We start from the raw sequence: 18177 nt of genomic DNA on the forward strand, positions 1-18177 counted from the left end.
ACATAATTAGTTGAAACTAAATTTGATTCGTCATGGTATATGTTTTATTAACTTAAATATTTTATAATTTTTAATTAATTAAAATTTAAAATATTTATAATTAAATATATGCATTGAAAAACATACAAAAATAAAATGAGAAAATAATGATTAATAAGTGGACGGCGGTATTTGTATAAATTGATGAACTTACTTAGGAAACTTACGTTTCATCTCAATAAATGTTGAATTTGTTGTTATTATTCCTTTAAAAAACATAATCAAGGAAGATCACTTTTAAAAAATATCAAGGGAAATCACTTCAAATAAGTGAGAAAGGAATATTAGCATAATAAAGTAGAGGTGTATATTTTCATTGCATGTCTAACTTTCACATTTGGTAGAGCAGTAAATTAGTGATAAACTGATAATCAGCCTAAAATATTATTCCCTCCTATTCAGCCTAAATGTCTCATTTGACTTAAGCGAACAAATTGTATGACCTTTGATATGTTCGATAGAAAGATTCACAAACTGATGTGTTTATGGATTTAGGAGGTAAACAATCCACTAAGCACTTTCCTTGAACTTGATTAAAGACTTCAGAATCATGAGTTAACCTAATAGTTAATTCTACATCATAATAGTAAAAAGTCGCTCAATGGTTAAACATTAGAGAATATGACTAAAACAATCACCATGTCGATGAGACGGAGCTCAGTTCTATCCAATGCCTACTATGCGCCCCATTTTGTCTTCATGGAGCGAGTGTTTCAAATTGTTCATGAAATGATCCACTCCTAATTCCATACAACTAATGATAGCATATGAATCAAACAAACTACAACAAAATTATTTTCTTGAGTTTCATATATTCCGAAAATCGAATGAGTTCTACATCACTAACACAAATCGTAGAGAAAATTGAGTACATCTATACTAGTTGGGAAAATCGGGGATGTGGACTTATATTGGATTCGAGGATTCGTTGTCCTGATTATCTTGGCTCCCAGCATAACCCTTCCGTAAGATCTTGTTCTCGGAGGGAAGATTCTTCTTGGCTTTGCGACTACCCTCGATCTTCCAAAGATCCCAAACCTTTGTTTTTGGAGGTGCGGTGGTCTCTCCGATGGGAGCAATCAAGCCAGGCTTACCATCATCGATAACAAAATCTATTAGTCCGTATGCTTTTGCCTCCCATGGATTCATGAAATTATCACGATCCGTGTCTATTTCTATCTACAATAGAAGAGATGAAAAATTCATGTTTCTAACATTGCCAAAACGGAAAAACGAAATGGGACGGGCGAAAGAAATCTAGAGCTTAAGCCGACCTGCTCCTCAGGTTTTCCGGTGATTCTCGACAAGATTTTGTTAAGCTTGAGCTTGTGGTAATTCATTTCTCTAATACGTATGCTCATCTCTGTTGCCTGAAAATACATAAAAACACTTAACGGAAAACATGCAAGTATGCACTAAGGTTAACACGTTTGACGAAGAAAACATAATGGAAGCATCAAGTGTGAAGTAAAATTATGAGTAAAATACAGATCTCTCAAAAACCCATGCATAATTGATGAACAACAGACCATGATCATGCCTACATACGAGCAAGAGCTTACAATCAGCATTACGCCGATTAAGATCCTGTAATGCTGTTAGTCCAAAGAAGCGAGAGGGCAGATTGATTAAATGAAAGACGCTGGAGATAAATTCGAAGATCTGTATGAAAAAGTAAAGCCCAATAGTCCTGACTCCTGGTTGCTTGGGAAGTGGCCTTTGACCTCAATTGGAACTCCAGTCCCAACACCCAACCAAAAAAAGTGATTTTTTGAGTTTAAATATAGCTGAAAATATCCAATAAGTTTTCCCTTAAATTTTCAACTTCAAATTTGAAGAAACTTTTACGAAGAATCTGAAATCCCTAATTAAAAGGTATTGTTCTAGTTCCCTTACCCTAATTTTGATAATTTTCCTAACCCTTATTTCGCTACAATTTTCGAGCATTTGATGAAGGTATTATCAAGTTCAACCCAAAATATCAAAGGTTTTGCAAGAATTTTGATTGCAGATTCCAAATGAATTTGATGATGAACCACAAAAATAATCCATTACTCAAGAAAATTGGAGTGATTTGGAATCTGAAATTGGTTTAGTTTTTGGGGAAAATTTTCTAAGGTTTGTATTTTGAGGGAAAAGTTTTGATTAGCTGTTGCAATGAATGTGAAGGGATAAGCAATTCTGAGTTTCAAAAAGCCCTTGAGTGAGCAGAAACGGGAGACTAACGTTTTTAACCAAAAAAAGGTCACAAAGTTAAAAAAAGGTAAACCTCAGGGTTAGCATGTGGAATTTAAAAAACATTGTCTACCGCGTGGAAAACTCAATTCCTCAAGGTTACCAGATAAAACTTTCCATCAAAAAAAAGAAGGGAAAAGCAATCTCGAGGAGATTATATAGGATTAGGTTTCAAAGAAAGACAACCCATAGATTATCCAAAAATGGCACTTGTGAGACTGGGGGATGCATTGCTTTGGGTTCATGTAATAAGTAACAAATTCAAACTTTGGAATATGGGTATTTGTCCCAGGTCAGTTGTATTGGCAATTAAATTTAACTCTAGTCTCTATATACAATATCACATTCGCTTAATCGCCTCAAATCCTCTACCTAGAAATTAAAGGACTAAGATGGTATGACAAACCATAACTGCAAGCATAAAGAATAAAACTAGAAGCACTACATCTGCAAACTAGTAAAACACTTTCTCAGCAAACTGAACCAGAAGTCCGAAAATTCAGGGTGGTTACGAAACATCTTTTGAACATTGAAATATGGACAGCAATGTTGTAAGTTCGTCAAAGCAGGAAAAAAAAACTTAAATTTACAAAGACATAGTTTTTGACGATTGAGAAGCAAAATAAAAGAGCATGAAATTTTGGTTGATGACGGCAGAACATTATAGAACATGATCCACATAACATCTATGTTACTTGGACTCGGGTACTAATGTCGTATTCCGGTACGTGTCCAAGTGTCGGATACGTCTGAATATTCAATTTTACACCTAAAATGAAGTGTCTAAGTGCCATACCAATGTCCGAGCATCAAGGATCGAACACGGGTACATGAAGCAAAATGAAGAGTCCGAGTAACATAGCATAACATTATAGAACATGATTTATGATTTGTCACAGGAATTAAGAAACTCCGAACAGGCAAAAGGTTAGAAATTCACCTTTCCACCAGCTGTTCCAAGTGGTTGATGGATCATCACTCTTGAATTTGGCATGCAATAGCGCTTCCCTTTACTACCAGAAGCAAGAAGAAATGCTCCCATGGATGCAGCTAATCCCATGCAAATAGTAGATACATCTGCCTTGCACTGTTTCATAGCATCATAAATTCCCATCCCTACAAATAGACTAGATCAAATCGCAATAATTAACTATACGTGACCATTAAACCGACTTCCCCCCCATTGCTTCAATCAAATAGATATGAGCATCCAATCTCGAAGGGCAATCATCTCACATACTTCAACAAAAGGTGCTTGTCTTCAAATCATTCTCAAGGCACAAGCTAATGAAATTGTCAGAGTGTGAATACATAGTCCTAATCAGTTGATACGTTCGACATATTTGCCTCAAAACTCAATCAAACCAAAGGAATACCATTATTCACAAGTCCTTGTGCAAATTGTCCATGCCATCAATCATTCCCACCCAAACAAAGGAATGTGAAACCACCCATGTCATCTTATTCGCAGGAAACAATGAACTAATAAGTTTATTGGTTACAGAAAGGTATAAGGTACTATTAATGAAGCTGAACTGAAACAAACCAAAAAAATGAGTAATCCTTCAACACCCATATGTTTTACCCAATTTGACCTTAAAAGCTCATATTGGAACATGGTGTAAAAACAAAGTTGTATTGCATCGCATCGCATCGACCGTGTTGAAAGGTTTTCAAAAGAAACGAAGCAATATTCCCTACGTTGTAAAGGTGTTAAAAAACCACGTTTAAGGTTGTATTAAGGGATATCTTATGGTTTCGACCTATATTTAAGCGCTGCGATAACCGTATCACTTCCGTTACCGCATTACCGTGTTGTTATCGTGATCACGACCGTTACCGCATTTTTACACTATGCATTAGAAAGGTCAAGAGGAAACTCATGAATAATGGAGGGACTATGAATCTATGATACATAAACAATAACAAAGCTAAATGGGTAACAAGTTATACCTGCAGTTACAGATCCACCAGGAGAGTTAATAAACAACTTTATATCTTTCTTGGAGTCTTCAGCATCCAGAAGTAAGAGTTGACTTATGATAAAATCAGCTGTAGTGTCATCAATCTGCTCACCATCATAGCAAGAAATGAATAACTGATCAAGCTACATTTCTACACACGTAGTCCAAAACATGATCCTCTTACCCCTAATCTAACAACATTCTATTACTCTAATGCCATTAAGTGTCTCCCACGATTTGCAAACCATCGATCTTGGTAGCAAACATCATCTCCAACTCCAACTACTATATATGAGAAGTGCACATGATTTAAAGATTTAACGAGTCATTTTAACAAATGAGGGGACAAAGCCCCATTCAAAGTGAAGGTAAATTTCAAGAAACAAACTTACAATCAAACTCATAAATTTGTTTGTTCCTCTTCCATTACCAATCAAATTTACCAAGAACACAAGATTCACTCATAAATCATCTAACATCACCTATATTAGTCCTTTCAAAACCAAGACCATAAATATCAACAACAAGCCCATCAACCATCACAAAATTCCCATATGCAATCCCAAAAATTCATCAATAAACCATAATATCAAAACCCCATACACTTTTTAACAACAAAAAAAAAAACAATTTTCCAATTAATTAAAAGGTAATAACACGCCTAATAGTGCAAATAATTAAATAACAACGTCCAAAGAATCAGGTCTTTTCTCGGTTGGAGCAACTATGGTCTTTCACATGCAAGTTCTTGAGATCGAATCTCACTCGTCCCCCTCCCCTCAGCCTACCCTATGATTAAAAAAAATAATAATAATAACAACCTCTCAAATGCAACCCCAACAAGTTCATCAGAAAAACAACTTTTATTAAATAAAAACCCAAGAAATATATAAGCCAAAATTTCACAAAAACCAACAAAAGAACATAAATAAAATCATAAGAGAAAAGAAGCTAACTTGAGAACCCAAAAAGATGATTCTTTGACGAAGAAGCATATTGGTAGTATCAAGCTCTTCAAATCTGGGCAAATAAGGTGCAGCTGTTCCTGCAATTTCCCAATTAGAAGATAAAGTTTGGTGTTCAAATGACCCATTAAAGGCTTTAACTTGAATGATTCTTTTTCTGGTTTGATTCAATGAATTAAATGTGTTTGTTCTTGAAATTGTTGCTGGGAAAATTGAAGGTTTTAATTGTTTCAAATTCAAACCATGGTTGAAGAAATTCAATGGTGTTGAAGATGATTGTATAGTGAATGTTAAGGTGCTCATTTCCATCTTTTGAGTATGAGAGAATAGTGAAAAATGGAGGATTTTTCTAGGATTTAGGATTTCTTATATTCCTTTTCTATATTTGGGTTATTCTTTTGTTTTTCTCTTTTATCTCATTTTCATGGGAAAAATATAAATCAACAATGATTTTTTTATATAGGATGATGTGACATTTTGAATGAAAGTTACCATTAAGAAATTTCTCCCTTATTATTCAAAAATATCTAAACTCACCTTAACAGTCCGTTTGGTAGGTATTAATAAACGGTGGTAATGAGAATGAAAAACTAGTGTAATTTTAGTCGAAAAATTTCTTAATGACCATGCTTATCCAACTCCAATCATCTCATTTTCTTCATAAAGTTCATTCCAATGCATTACTATTGGGAGATGTGGTATAGGATGGTAATGAAAATTTATAAACAAAAAATTTTTTGTGATCAAAGTTTCATTAAAATGGGAGTGATATAAAACTTTTGATGAAATTTTACACTATAAATTATTTTCATTATTACAATTTAATATCACTAACCAAATGGGCCTTGTATTATTAATCAAAATACAACTTCTCAATTTTCATGAATTAGAAAAATGTGGATTGAATTGAACTAAATTTATATTTACCTAATGTAAGTGGTCATTTGCCTCTCAATTCCTTTAAAATTTCTACATTCTAAAAGATACTCCGCTTGTTTTTAGAGTAGTGTGAAACATCCATTAAATTTAAAAAGTTAACAAAAAGTGTGTGAAGTTAATTATTTATAGGAGTGTGGTAATTCGAAATGAACTTACAAGGATATAGCAATTCTCGTTGGAATTTTATTTTCAATGTCAACAAACGAAAACTAGCCTTTAATATTAAATGAACTAATTAAGCTATTTTTATACTCGCTAGTGGAATATTAGACCAAAACTAATAGGAGTAGTAAAAAAACACTAAATCGATTAAAAATTTAAAAAGAATAGCCAAAAATTTAATATAAATTGATAGCTCAATTAATCTCCCATTAAAATTGGTTCAATTGACTAAATATTCTCATATGGCATAAATCTATTAATTAATTTAAAAGTTGAAAACTTTAGCGCTAATATTATCTCCCATTGTAATTAAATATCTTATTTAATTTAATATTTATTTTAAGAAAAATGAAAAAATAGCTATATAAGATTACTGAAATTTTTTGTAAATAGTTAAATCCTAACAAAATTAAAATATAAATAAATAAAAAGAAAAAATTAGTAAATATAAAATAAGTAAATATAAATGAGTCATTCAATGCGAATATAGGAAAAGAGGAAATAAAACATTTATTTGTAATAACTAACAGAATTTTATTCATTCAACTGTTGATGGGTAAGTCAAATTTATTTGAAAATTTATTATTATTATTATTATTATTATTATTATTATTATTATTAATTTGAAAGGTGACAAATAAATAAATGAGTATGAGGAAGAAGTGAATCGGCATCAATACCACGGGGACAATAATAAGCACCCACCAACTCCCATTCTTTATTCTCATTTCTCTCCACGCAACAAATCCCAATTTAGAATTGACAGTGACAATGGCGAAATTCTCAATCTTTAATGATGAAGATGAAGATGATGAAGAATTCATCATCCCTAGTCCAAAGAGAAGAAGAACTTACACCCCTCAATCCACTTCAGCATTGAATCATGATCATCAACAACAGTCATCATCATCACAAGATGAACATAATACGGATTCTTCTGTGGGATCTACCAAGTCAAGTGGGCCCGTTTCAATAATTTTATCCGACCCAGATGTCTTCGATTGCCCCATCTGTTTCTGTCCTTTGACTATTCCTGTCTTTCAGGTATTGATCCTCAAGTTTACTCTTTTTTTCTTTCTAATTGGTTTTTAGAATTTAACTATTTGTGAGAAATGATTTATAATTTTAGGGTTTTTGGTTAGTTTATCTTCATGCTTGTGGATTAATCTGATTATAGAATAAAGAAAGGGGGGAATTGGGTTTTTGAGCATTGTGAAATTTAATAAGATAGTATTTTTTTATGTCAAATTGTAGTATTTAGAGTTAGAATAAACAATCCAGTCAATGGTAATTGGTGAGGTATGGTGGTAATTTAGATGGTTATATTGGGAAATCCAATGTTCTTAGTGATTGGGGAGGTTATGGTTGTAATTGGATTGAATGTAATGGTACTTTAGATCATAATGCAAATATAGGGTTTCAGTCACGGTCAAGATACAGTCTGATGAGCGTTGCTGCTTATATATTGGTAGCGGTGCGCTCAAAAATGTTTACAATACAGTTGCTATACGATACGATGATACATATGATATTCTGCACTATGGTGGTATGTTATATTGTATTGTTGATTGGGGAGGCTATGCTATGGTGATACTTTAGATGGTTGTGGTGGGAAGTCAAATGGTATTGGTTATTGGAGAGGCTATGGTGGTATTTAGATTGTTGTGGTTGTATTTTATATGATGGTTTTTGTCATATGTAGATGGTTGCAGTGTACTCCTCTGTCCTGTTTGGTTTGCATCAAAGAGAAAATTGATATTTTTTTAAGAAAAAGATGGGTAATGACATGAAATTAAAAGAAAGGTAAAGTGTATGGATAAGATTAAAAGGAAGTGGTGGGTCATGTTTAAAAGTAGAAATAATGCAAATTAAGTGAGGCAGATCAAAATGGCAAATTCTGCAAATTTAATGATACGGAGGGAGTTGTATAAAGTTTGGTACTTCTGTTGGGGGAACCCATAATTGATGGCAATATAGAAGGGGCTTGTTTGGGAAAATTCGAAAAGGACTTGTACATTCGTGGGTTTTACAAATATCGAAAGACATTGGAAGGATGAAGGAATATGGTTTCTTGAATGTCGAACATGGGATCAATTTATTGGTCACAAAGAAGTATGATGGAATATGTAATTCTTTCTGTTTCTAGATGATAAGATAAAGGGATAGTTGTATTAATGTTTGATTGTTTATCTCTTCCATTATCACTTGGGATATGTACTTCTTTCTGTTGTTGTTAGGATCATGCATTGTGATGTATGAGAAAAATCGAGTGTCATATCGAGTTCTTTTTCTGAAATATCGGATAGTTTTGATGTTTATTATTTTCCTTTGAGCCAGCGGAGGGTGTTTCCCGTGTTACTTTTCCATTATATATGACTGTTTTATTGCTTTTGTAGTGTGACAATGGCCATATAGCTTGCTCTACATGCTGCAACAACCTTGTCGACAAATGCCCCTCATGCTGTGGCAAAATCGGAAATAATCGATGCCGGGCCATTGAAAAGGTTATAGAATCAGTTCAAGTATCATGTTGTTATTTAAGGTATGGCTGCAAAGAAACGATCAATTATTGTAGAAAACACGAGCATGAGGAGAAGTGCTTGTATGCACCATGTTTGTGCCCTTTCCGCGACTGCCTCTTTCGAGGTTCGTCCAAGAGACTTACAAACCACATGCGTAAAGAGCATGCAGGCCGTGTAATTCGCTTCCGTTACAACTCTATCTTCTCTATATCTCCTCAGATGGATGAAAAAGTTCTTGTTCTTCAGGAAGATAAAGATGGAACCTTGTTCATCCTGAGCCACGGAAGCAAAATAGTCGTTAGATGCTTTAATCCAACCCTTTCAAATGGAAGGTTTTCTTATGATCTTGTATTAAGACGAGGTAGCACCTCGCTCAAATTCCAGTCCTTCACACATTGTACTGCAGAAAAGTACAGTGATCCTCCTTCTGAGGATTATGTTCTGATCCCGGCTTACTTCTACCTCAGTGGTGGCCGTGCCAAGTTGGAAATTTGCATATGGAGCCCTGAAAAATCTCGTGCTCAAATCACTTGAGCTTTGATGATCATTTCAAGCAACTGAGCTAAGTTGAAGCGCAGTTGCAAAAGTCGGATATTCTACGGTTAGTATTGTGTTTCTTTGTGGTACTGCATTCAATTCGGCTCCATCAATACTTAAACGCAACTAGCATGAAATTAAGTTCACTTACTTTTGCAAGAACCTAATCAACAAATTTCTGAGTCGCCAATGGATTTACCAATTAAAAAATTGCGTATGGATAAGAACGCCCTTTTCGTTTGCTGTATGATATGTGCTCATCTGTCTATTCACACATGTTGTCTTGCATCATCATTTTGCTAATACTAGTTTTTCGATCTTTTGCATGCATAATCTTTTTAACTTTGATGTGCTTTAAACTCGATCCAGTCGTGCATAAACTTGGCTCCATAGACTAATGTCTGTTGTACATAAATTTTAGGGATGGGACAAGTGTAACATAATTCGCTTTTTGAATTCACGATTAGCTCAAATTTTCCCAAGAATAGTCCAAAACCGACCATAATTCGCTTTTTCCATTTCGCAATTCGCAAGTTAATTAGCGAATCATGTGACACTGGACTTGGGACACTTAAATTACAATCATTTTGCATCCCCGCAAAAGTTTATTGTATTGTCTGAGGCACTTTTTCTTCATCTTGTTTCTCTTGAAACTTCACATTTATACCGCCTTGTGCTTAGGAGAATCGCCGCAATAGCCGGTTACCTGAAATTTCACTCATAGTTGTATGATAAAAAAGAAGCGGAAACTTCTCTATTTGCATAGCTATAGTATGAAATATCCATGGTGATTTTGTTCTTTTTTTGGGTCTGGAGGATATTTGATTTTCTGTCCGAGTCCCTAATGTAGGCTACATGCCCTGCTTTCATGTATCATGTGCATTGGAAACCCGTCAAACCACATGTTTACTGTTTTTCTCAAATGTTTTTTCACAAAAAGAAGTGAACGTAATTTCATGCTAGTTGCAATAAGACTCGTTCGATAGTTTGGTGTAAAGTTTACTGTGGTTGGATCTGTTCGAGCCATTTTCCTGTTAACTGGTGAAATTTCTTACATATGTTGGGAAGAAGACATTATATGTACTTTAATGTTCTAGACTTGTATCAATGAAGAGGCAATATGATTGTCTCATGTGTTGTAATAAATATGTATTTAGGGAATAATGGCAAGTACACCATGAACAGATTTTTTTTAATCCTTTTTGTATATAACTGATGGACAATTTCCCGGTAAAATCTTGTATAGCTAGAATCTGTTGATAATTTATTTAATGCATTCAGGAGAGGTTGAAATATACTTTTTCCTCTGGTGTGTTTTTGCCTTTTTAAAGCTTTGTACAGCCTCCATGTCCAAGTTTCCGGGGTTAAAGCTTTAACATTGATGTTGTCATGTGCTATACGGCCGGTTCATTTGGGTTGGTTTCAGGGCTTGTCAAGCCAAATTTGATCAGCTATTTGTATCGGCCTCCTTTGTCTAAAATGCTTTAGAGCATGGATATGTCTGAGATTCACCTTACACTAAGGTGCACTTCGCATCCTCTTACACGCTTTATTGTCGACATTTTTATTTGGAGGGGGGTTGGGGGAAGTCGAATTGGCTTGTTATCAAGGCATCACATTTCCCATTAAGGTCACAAAATGTGTATATTGGTTTATATGCTTATAGCCTTTACAAAAGATGAACATTTAATTTTCCGTTAATGATTTGTCATCCATATAACGGTATTAATTTTCCAACTACATTTCACCAATAACAGTAAACTTACTTTTATATCTATGACTTAATTGTGTTTTCTTCTATATTTAAATTATGAAAATAAAATAATTAAATCTTTTTTCCGACTTTATTATCAAATATTATATTTTAAAAAGTGTTTAAATCATGAATATATATATATATATATATATATATATATATATATATATATAAATGATTTGTATTTTTTTGTTAAGCTTAATATTTTCCAATAAGACTCGTAATTAATTGAATCATCTAAACCTCTCGAGTCTCAAATCCATCTTCTGTAATTATAGCCTTCAATGTGATAGATTGGTGTTCATTGAAATCTCATTTTCCTGACCAAAAAGGCAAAAACCAACCTTATCTATAGACTTGATAAAAGCTTTATTTATTTGTGATCACAAGGTAGGCTAAGGGAAGGTGAGGATTAAATGAGAATTCAAACGAAACACTTACCTAGGAAAAAAAGTATTAGCTTCAACTGAGACAAGACTCGATTTTATGCTAGAAGCTTCATTAAAGCTGAGTATATCAACATATTTTAAAAATACATGATTGTACAGTAAATGCAAGCAATATGCAAACAATAAGATGAATATATTTTACAAGGGCCATCTCTCCCTCTGGCCATAGATGCAATGATTCACAAAAAACCTGCACCTGCTGAATTTCCTTTTTTGACGATCTTCGAACACTCTGGGAATCAACAATCCTAGAAAGAACGCTGCTATGCTGTAAAACGAGTCGTTCGTGCAAATGTGTTATCAAGACTCTTGAGGAACCTCAAACCTTGTAGGAGTATCAATGCCCATCATACAGCAAAGTCCAGAGATTAATATGATAAGCAAGACTATGGCCTGAAATATACGACAAGAAAGAAATATATCAGCAAACAAAGATTCAAAAAATCAAACTCCTAGAATAATGGCCCGATTAATGCTAGTGCAACTATTTTCTCAACCTCACCATGCCCCTACATTGGTTTGTCCTAATAAAAGAACAGGATCATCACCACATAAGAAACAACAGAACTTTCAAGTCAGCAATTGGAATCCATCGATCTCCTAGCAGTCCAATACTTGTAGACAGCCCAAACCAAGAAGTGCCCATAGCCCAACTCCAAGTTTCAAGGATGTTAATATTAGCAAACCCGTGTTTGGCCTAAAAGAAGGGTTTTCCTATGTTGTACCCTCAAACTTAATGAAAACTTATATGGTACCCCTACTCTTTTAAATTCTACACCGTACCCTTGTGGTTGATGATGCCCCCCCAAAGTTTAAATATGATACTTTTGAATTTGGTATACAAAATAAGAGAAAAGTAAAACAGCACATCATAATGTCCATGTAGAAATGGTTAAGATACTTACAACAAAAATTGCCTCAAGAAGGGTCTTCTTAACTTGGCAAACTCCATCGCAGAAAGCAGTAGAGTTCAAGGAAGCATTTCCAGACGCATTTTCGGCAAGCAACCTTCCTATTTGAGGGCTGTAAGGCATGGAGTTATATGGATCAGAAACATAAAGAACAGTGTACTTTGCTCCAGAGTGATCCAATGAAGTAATCAACTCCGACAAATATTCACCTGCACATTCATATGTCAAGAATTCCATAAAGAGAAAACATTTTTTGGCACAGGATAACATCACACATCTTATTTCATCATATACCTTCAGATTGCAGCCGATCAAATTTTGCCAAAGAACTGAAACCTCCACGGCAAACAACAAGCAGATCTGTTTGTTCCTTCACATCCCCGTCCATTCTTGAAGCCACATACTCCTGCAGATTTATCAACCTAGGAGTAAGTATCAACACAATAGAAGCAAACTAGCCAATGTGACCGATCTGTAAAATAAGCTCTACCTCAACAGAGTGCATGTCTGCAAGTTTTGCATATCCTTTGTTCTCAATCAAGCAAGATTCAGTAACAACAATATTGCCAACTTCCAATTTATGGCCACAAGTTTCTTCAAATTCTTCTATCAAAGAATTTTCCACGGTCTCTTCTTTTGCCCTTGTTGCCAAATATGGATATGCCATTGAGAAATTGGACTTTGTGAAGGAATCCTATAAAAGAGGAAATCGACCATGAGTAAAAGAACATCATACATAACTAGGAAATTCTTATATATTGATGACAGTTGATTTAACATTCTAACAGCCAAAATTACCTTGAGCAATTCTACAAGAGAAGAATCTTCCCCATTATTTCTGGTTATACTTGATGATTGCAACTGCAGTAATACATTGTAATGAAAAAGCTTAAAAGTACGTAAGAGCAGCTGAAATATAGCATAAAATACATTTTTTGGTTCTTTTTTTTTTTTCTTTTTTTTGCGTGTGTTGGGGGGGGGGGGGGGGGGGGGGGCGAAGTTTCAAAGCAGGAAATATCTTTGCCAGAAGGCATCATCAATCCCACACAAGATTCGGTCCTATCTAATACTAAACTACAACTAACAAAATCAATCCCAATGATCTTCTACATAGATTCTCCTTTTCTTTTCATTACATTCTATTGTCATATCCTCCAACAAATCTCAATTTTTCATTACATTCTTAACTCATGATATCCAGTTTATTATCTGTCTGCCTCTAATTCAGAGAACTTTGACTAGTGAGCCAGGATGGAAAGTCTTAAAGAGTCATCACAGGCCTAGGAAACCAAAAATGGCCTCAAGAAGGCTACAGGATGATCCTAAGAGCCCCTAAGGAACCATAAACGACCCCACAAAGGTTACAGAATGCCCCTCTGCTATTTGCAATCAAAAGTTTTATTTGACTTGGTATACATTTGAAGGAAATCACTAATGACATCATAACACAGCAAAGCCAAGCCACGCCATAGACACAAGATTTAAGAAAGCAATTCTCAGTTTCTATAAATGTAAACCAAGTCAAGTAATTTCAGAAATATACATAAAAAAATGCCATTCACATCAGCACAATACCTCTTTACCAACAAATACAACAACAAAGTCCACCGGTTGATGAGATTGCTTACCACCACACTGCAGCAAAAAACCACGAGTATTTAAAAAGACTTGAAAAATAGATACTACATGATTCATGAGGACAAAGAATAAACACTAAAAAGGTGCCTGTAGCAAAAGGAAATACCAGTATGTTTGACCAACTGCCTGTGGACATAACAGACCTTGCTAAATCTCTTGAAGAGAGTGTTTGATAATTCACCTTTATGTCCAGTTCTCTATTCAAAAATAAAAGAGCAAATCAAAATCCTACTTCTCAAGAGTTAACATAAAAATCCATATAATTCACACTGTATACACAAATATACACATAAATATACTGAAAACCAAACAACAAAGAGAATTTGAAATTACTAATCCGAAAAATCCTTTTTTCATACAGAATTAAAGTTTTAAAAACAGGACGAAAGAATTCTATACAATACCATAATTTTCCTGGCTCGGTTAAGATTATCCATGAGTTTGGCAGGTAAACTCTAGTTTAGTTAAAACTTAACTACATACAATTTATAAATAAAATTGATTCTAAGTATATAGAAGTAGTACGCAGGAAATAAGTACTTGGTAGAAAAAGCTTCTTAACTACATTGTGACTCATAAATTAATTACAGAAACAGTATAAACAGCTAAAACACCTCCCCTTTTCCAGAATTGTTGATGAGTCATCAATCAAGGATGACAAGTTGTCAAGAGATGACACACAGCTCATCAAGCCTTCTAAGTTCTAATTTCATTCCTTATTGCTGACTCACTCAATAAAAACGTACATTTTTATATAAACGTCTTGATCTCATTCCTAAACTTCTAAATCAATTGGCAAGTTGCCAAAAAATGAGTGACGAGTCAATGGTGACTCCACCTGCGCAAATACTTATACTCACTGTAGTGCAACTGTTCGAGCATAGTTGATGAGTCTTTGTCTCCCTAGTGACGATTCATCGAACCTGTTGTGCTCGTTAAGGCTACCCATGCCCATCCAAGCAACACCCATCTTTTTTACCTAGAAACCAACTATCTCCACATATTATGAAGACTAGCTACATCATTCGGCTTCATACCTTTGACATGCATATTGGTGCAATCCCACAATTGACATCTTACCACACATATAATATTCAGAACTTATTTGGTATCTGCTATTAAATGGCAGAGTTAATATTGCAATTTAAGGGTGATTTTGCTCTGCAACCATTGTGCAAAATTAGATATTATTTTTCTTCAAAGTATCATTCATATTCACTATCATTTGAAAGGAATGGTATTAGGTTGTATTGACAATTCGTGAAAAACAAGCATGGTTGAGGGTGGGCTTCCATGACCATGATATTGACATGAAGCTTTTTATGAAAACATACACAATAAATCATTCCTTTAACTCCCATTTATGACCAAGTATCAAACAACATATCAAGAATCAGAGAATTAACAATATTAAATCCCTCCCCTAGCCCCAACAAACATCATTAGAAGTAAATTAAATTGACATTCTAAATGCCAACTGTTGATAGATGTATGTTTAACTGAGCAATCTCTGACAGTAAAAATCAAGTTAGGGGATTCCAATTTTCAGAATGCACAAATAAATTTAGAATGTAAAGCATAGTTCATACGTATCAATATGAGGAGACCACATGAATGCAGTCCCTGTCGCTTCCAAAGCCAAGACAGAGGATAGCTGAGATACGACAACCAGAATTGATAACATATCCCATCCATACTTCTTCATTTTCACAGCTGCATCAACAGTTCATATACTCATCAATATAAGAACGATGCTTCAGCTATGATTTTCGAGCGAAGTATCAACAATTATCCTTCAACCAAAAAAAAATAAGTACAAACAATAGAAACATTAATCTATCACTAATTTATAACATGAAACAACAACAACGAATCACCAAAGCCTTATTGCGTGTTCCCCTTGAGCAGCTCATCAACACAAATTAATCACCTTTACTATTCAGTTTTCCAAGGACCACATTAAATGGTACAAAGTTCCAAGCACTGATCAAAATTTTTCTCCGGTTAACAGTACTATGCATATTACATACAATAGAAACCAGAAGTAACATTACTTCAGCCTCAAACCCCCCCCCCCCCCCCCCCCAACATCGTATAGTACAAAGTTTCTACCAATGATCAAATTGATTCCAGTTAAACAATCGTATACCAACAATAAAATCCAAACTAAATAGTCAGTAAAAATACGTCAAGTCATCAACCTCACTATCCAAGATTAGTTTAAGATTTCACTTCAACCTAGGAGTTCTCCTCCATCCCACTCAGTTTGCTTCAATTTCCTTTCTTGAGTGTCCACATTCATCTCCTGATTTCATCAACAAACTCAAGTTACCTCTTTATCTCATCCATATCTCTTATTCTCTTTCATGTTTCATCCACTTTTTTCAATCTTATTCTCCCACTACCACCAACCAAAACAAAATTTTGCTACAAATCACCTTACTCATTGGTGCATATGATATGAGTATATAATTATACAAGTACATCTAATCGTAGAATTAGCAATTTACCATTCAACCGAAATCATTTGAACTAATGATAGTCAAAATTAATTATAAAACCTTGATCTGAACTTCCCACATTCACCCAATCATCAAATCACAAACTTAATTTTCGAAAAAATCACGCTAAATATAATACAAAATAATCCTAATGAAAACAAAATCGTTTACAATTGGAAAAAAATCATAAGTCGCAGGAGAACGCAGAAACTTTTGTAATTGAAAATAGGATGAAAAGAGATGATAATCATGCCTGAGAGATTCAATTCGTCAATAGTGGTTCTCAGAAATTTGGTTTAATCTCGGAGATCAGTCGAGTAAATCAGAGAGACAAGAATTAAAGAAATCAGAGTTGTGTTGTTTTTGTTTCTTCTCCAATCTGCAGGCAGCCCATAAGAATTTTACAACTCTACCACTCCTTTGTTTTTATTTTATTTTTTTTAATTTTATTTAAGAATAATTATATTTACGGCATAAAAATTAATAATTTTTCTTTATTATTAATAATTTTTACTTTTTAAGAGAATCTTATCTAAAAATTGAAAAACAATTAATATTTTATATAATTATTTTAACTTTTTAAGAAATAATAGACAATAAAATAATAAAGTATAATTAAATACTTATGTTTTCAAAGCAAAAATAATATTAAATTACATAAATAAAATACAAATTTTTTTCTTATATACAACCCTTAGAGTTGTATATATCATTTTCATATTACATGGTAGATATTAGATTGAGAGGATAAAAATATGAGATGAGAATTGAATTTCAAATCTTACCTATATACTTTCTTCGTTTCTTTTTGTTTTTCGACTTTACCTTTTGCACACATTATTTAGCAAATTTTAAGCCTTAATATCTCTAATTATGTATCATAAAAAATAATAAAAATTATATATTTAAAAACTATATCAAAACGAATCTAACAAGATCTCACATGAATATATTTCATCTTCAATATATACTTTAAAAATCTAATTTAAATTTCTAAAAAAAGAACAGAGGATGTAATTGATATGTGTTCTTGAATTGAAATAAGACTAAAATTTTCATGATTATTTATTTACTTTTCTTATCTTTAATAGTTTAAGATATTTTCCTTAATATAAAAAAGCATTTATTAATTAATTAGTAAGCAAATATGTCTTGTTTTGACATACTCACAGTGTGCCATTTACTTTTTGGACACTATTTATCTTTTACTTGTATTTTATTATTAATCTATAAGTTAAAACATAGTTAGGTAGGATCTTGTTTGATTCGTCTCAATGTAAGAATTATTCATATCAAATTTTTATAATGTTTAATTATACACAATTAGAGATATTAAAGATTGATTAAGTACATTGGATAGAGTTCAAAAAGCAAATGAGACACTTGTGATGAATAGAAGGGAGTCTTATATTATTCTAACAAAAAAATATGGTGGATATTCTTATTTAATCAAATATTTGTTTATTTTATTCAATACGAAAAAAAACTTAAAATGCTACTGATAATCACCTTATTTAATTAAAGATTTATTTTATTTAATCAAAGATTTGTTTATTTTA

General features: G+C 33.4%; 3 protein-coding genes across 3 annotated transcripts; 1 reads left to right on the forward strand and 2 right to left on the reverse strand.

The window, feature by feature from the left end:
• Positions 1–821: 821 nt before the first annotated feature.
• Positions 822–5605, reverse strand: LOC130804420 (ATP-dependent Clp protease proteolytic subunit 3, chloroplastic-like). The gene is made up of 5 exons (XM_057668845.1): positions 5195–5605; positions 4228–4342; positions 3215–3390; positions 1314–1409; positions 822–1218 (listed from the first exon to the last, which is right to left on the reverse strand). The coding sequence occupies exons 1-5, from the start codon at positions 5510–5512 to the stop codon at positions 946–948; spliced, it is 978 nt and encodes a 325-aa protein (XP_057524828.1). The 5' UTR covers positions 5513–5605; the 3' UTR covers positions 822–945.
• A 1360-nt stretch (positions 5606–6965) lies between these two features.
• LOC130804342 (E3 ubiquitin-protein ligase SINA-like 10) lies at positions 6966–10599 on the forward strand. The gene is made up of 2 exons (XM_057668746.1): positions 6966–7348; positions 8701–10599. Exons 1-2 carry the CDS (start codon positions 7076–7078, stop codon positions 9358–9360), a joined length of 933 nt encoding a protein of 310 aa, XP_057524729.1. The 5' UTR covers positions 6966–7075; the 3' UTR covers positions 9361–10599.
• Positions 10600–11491: 892 nt separating this feature from the next.
• Positions 11492–17029, reverse strand: LOC130804364 (uncharacterized). The gene is made up of 9 exons (XM_057668778.1): positions 16872–17029; positions 15707–15830; positions 14224–14314; positions 14055–14114; positions 13278–13340; positions 12970–13173; positions 12774–12885; positions 12474–12688; positions 11492–11961 (listed from the first exon to the last, which is right to left on the reverse strand). The coding sequence occupies exons 2-9, from the start codon at positions 15820–15822 to the stop codon at positions 11869–11871; spliced, it is 954 nt and encodes a 317-aa protein (XP_057524761.1). The 5' UTR covers positions 15823–15830; positions 16872–17029; the 3' UTR covers positions 11492–11868.
• Between the last annotated feature and the right edge of the window lie 1148 nt (positions 17030–18177).

This window comes from Amaranthus tricolor, chromosome 17 (assembly GCF_026212465.1).
Source record: "Amaranthus tricolor cultivar Red isolate AtriRed21 chromosome 17, ASM2621246v1, whole genome shotgun sequence".
NCBI lineage: Eukaryota > Viridiplantae > Streptophyta > Magnoliopsida > Caryophyllales > Amaranthaceae > Amaranthus > Amaranthus tricolor.

Bases quoted from the DNA above. Each gene is read 5' to 3' on its own strand.
- LOC130804420 (XM_057668845.1), bottom strand. From the start codon at position 5,512: ATGGAAATGAGCACCTTAACATTCACTATACAATCATCTTCAACACCA. The intron at 1,410-3,214 runs GTGAATTTCTAA...ATGTATTTTCAG, and splicing joins TTGGAACAGCTGGTGGAAAG to GCAACAGAGATGAGCATACG. The intron at 1,219-1,313 runs GTCGGCTTAAGC...CTTCTATTGTAG, and splicing joins CCGGAAAACCTGAGGAGCAG to ATAGAAATAGACACGGATCG.
- LOC130804342 (XM_057668746.1), top strand. From the start codon at position 7,076: ATGGCGAAATTCTCAATCTTTAATGATGAAGATGAAGATGATGAAGAA. The intron at 7,349-8,700 runs GTATTGATCCTC...TTGCTTTTGTAG, and splicing joins TGACTATTCCTGTCTTTCAG to TGTGACAATGGCCATATAGC.
- LOC130804364 (XM_057668778.1), bottom strand. From the start codon at position 15,822: ATGAAGAAGTATGGATGGGATATGTTATCAATTCTGGTTGTCGTATCT. The intron at 12,689-12,773 runs GTATATGATGAA...ATGAATGTGCAG, and splicing joins TGATCGGCTGCAATCTGAAG to GTGAATATTTGTCGGAGTTG. The intron at 11,962-12,473 runs GTAAGTATCTTA...CGTATATTTCAG, and splicing joins TTCTTGAGGCAATTTTTGTT to GCCATAGTCTTGCTTATCAT.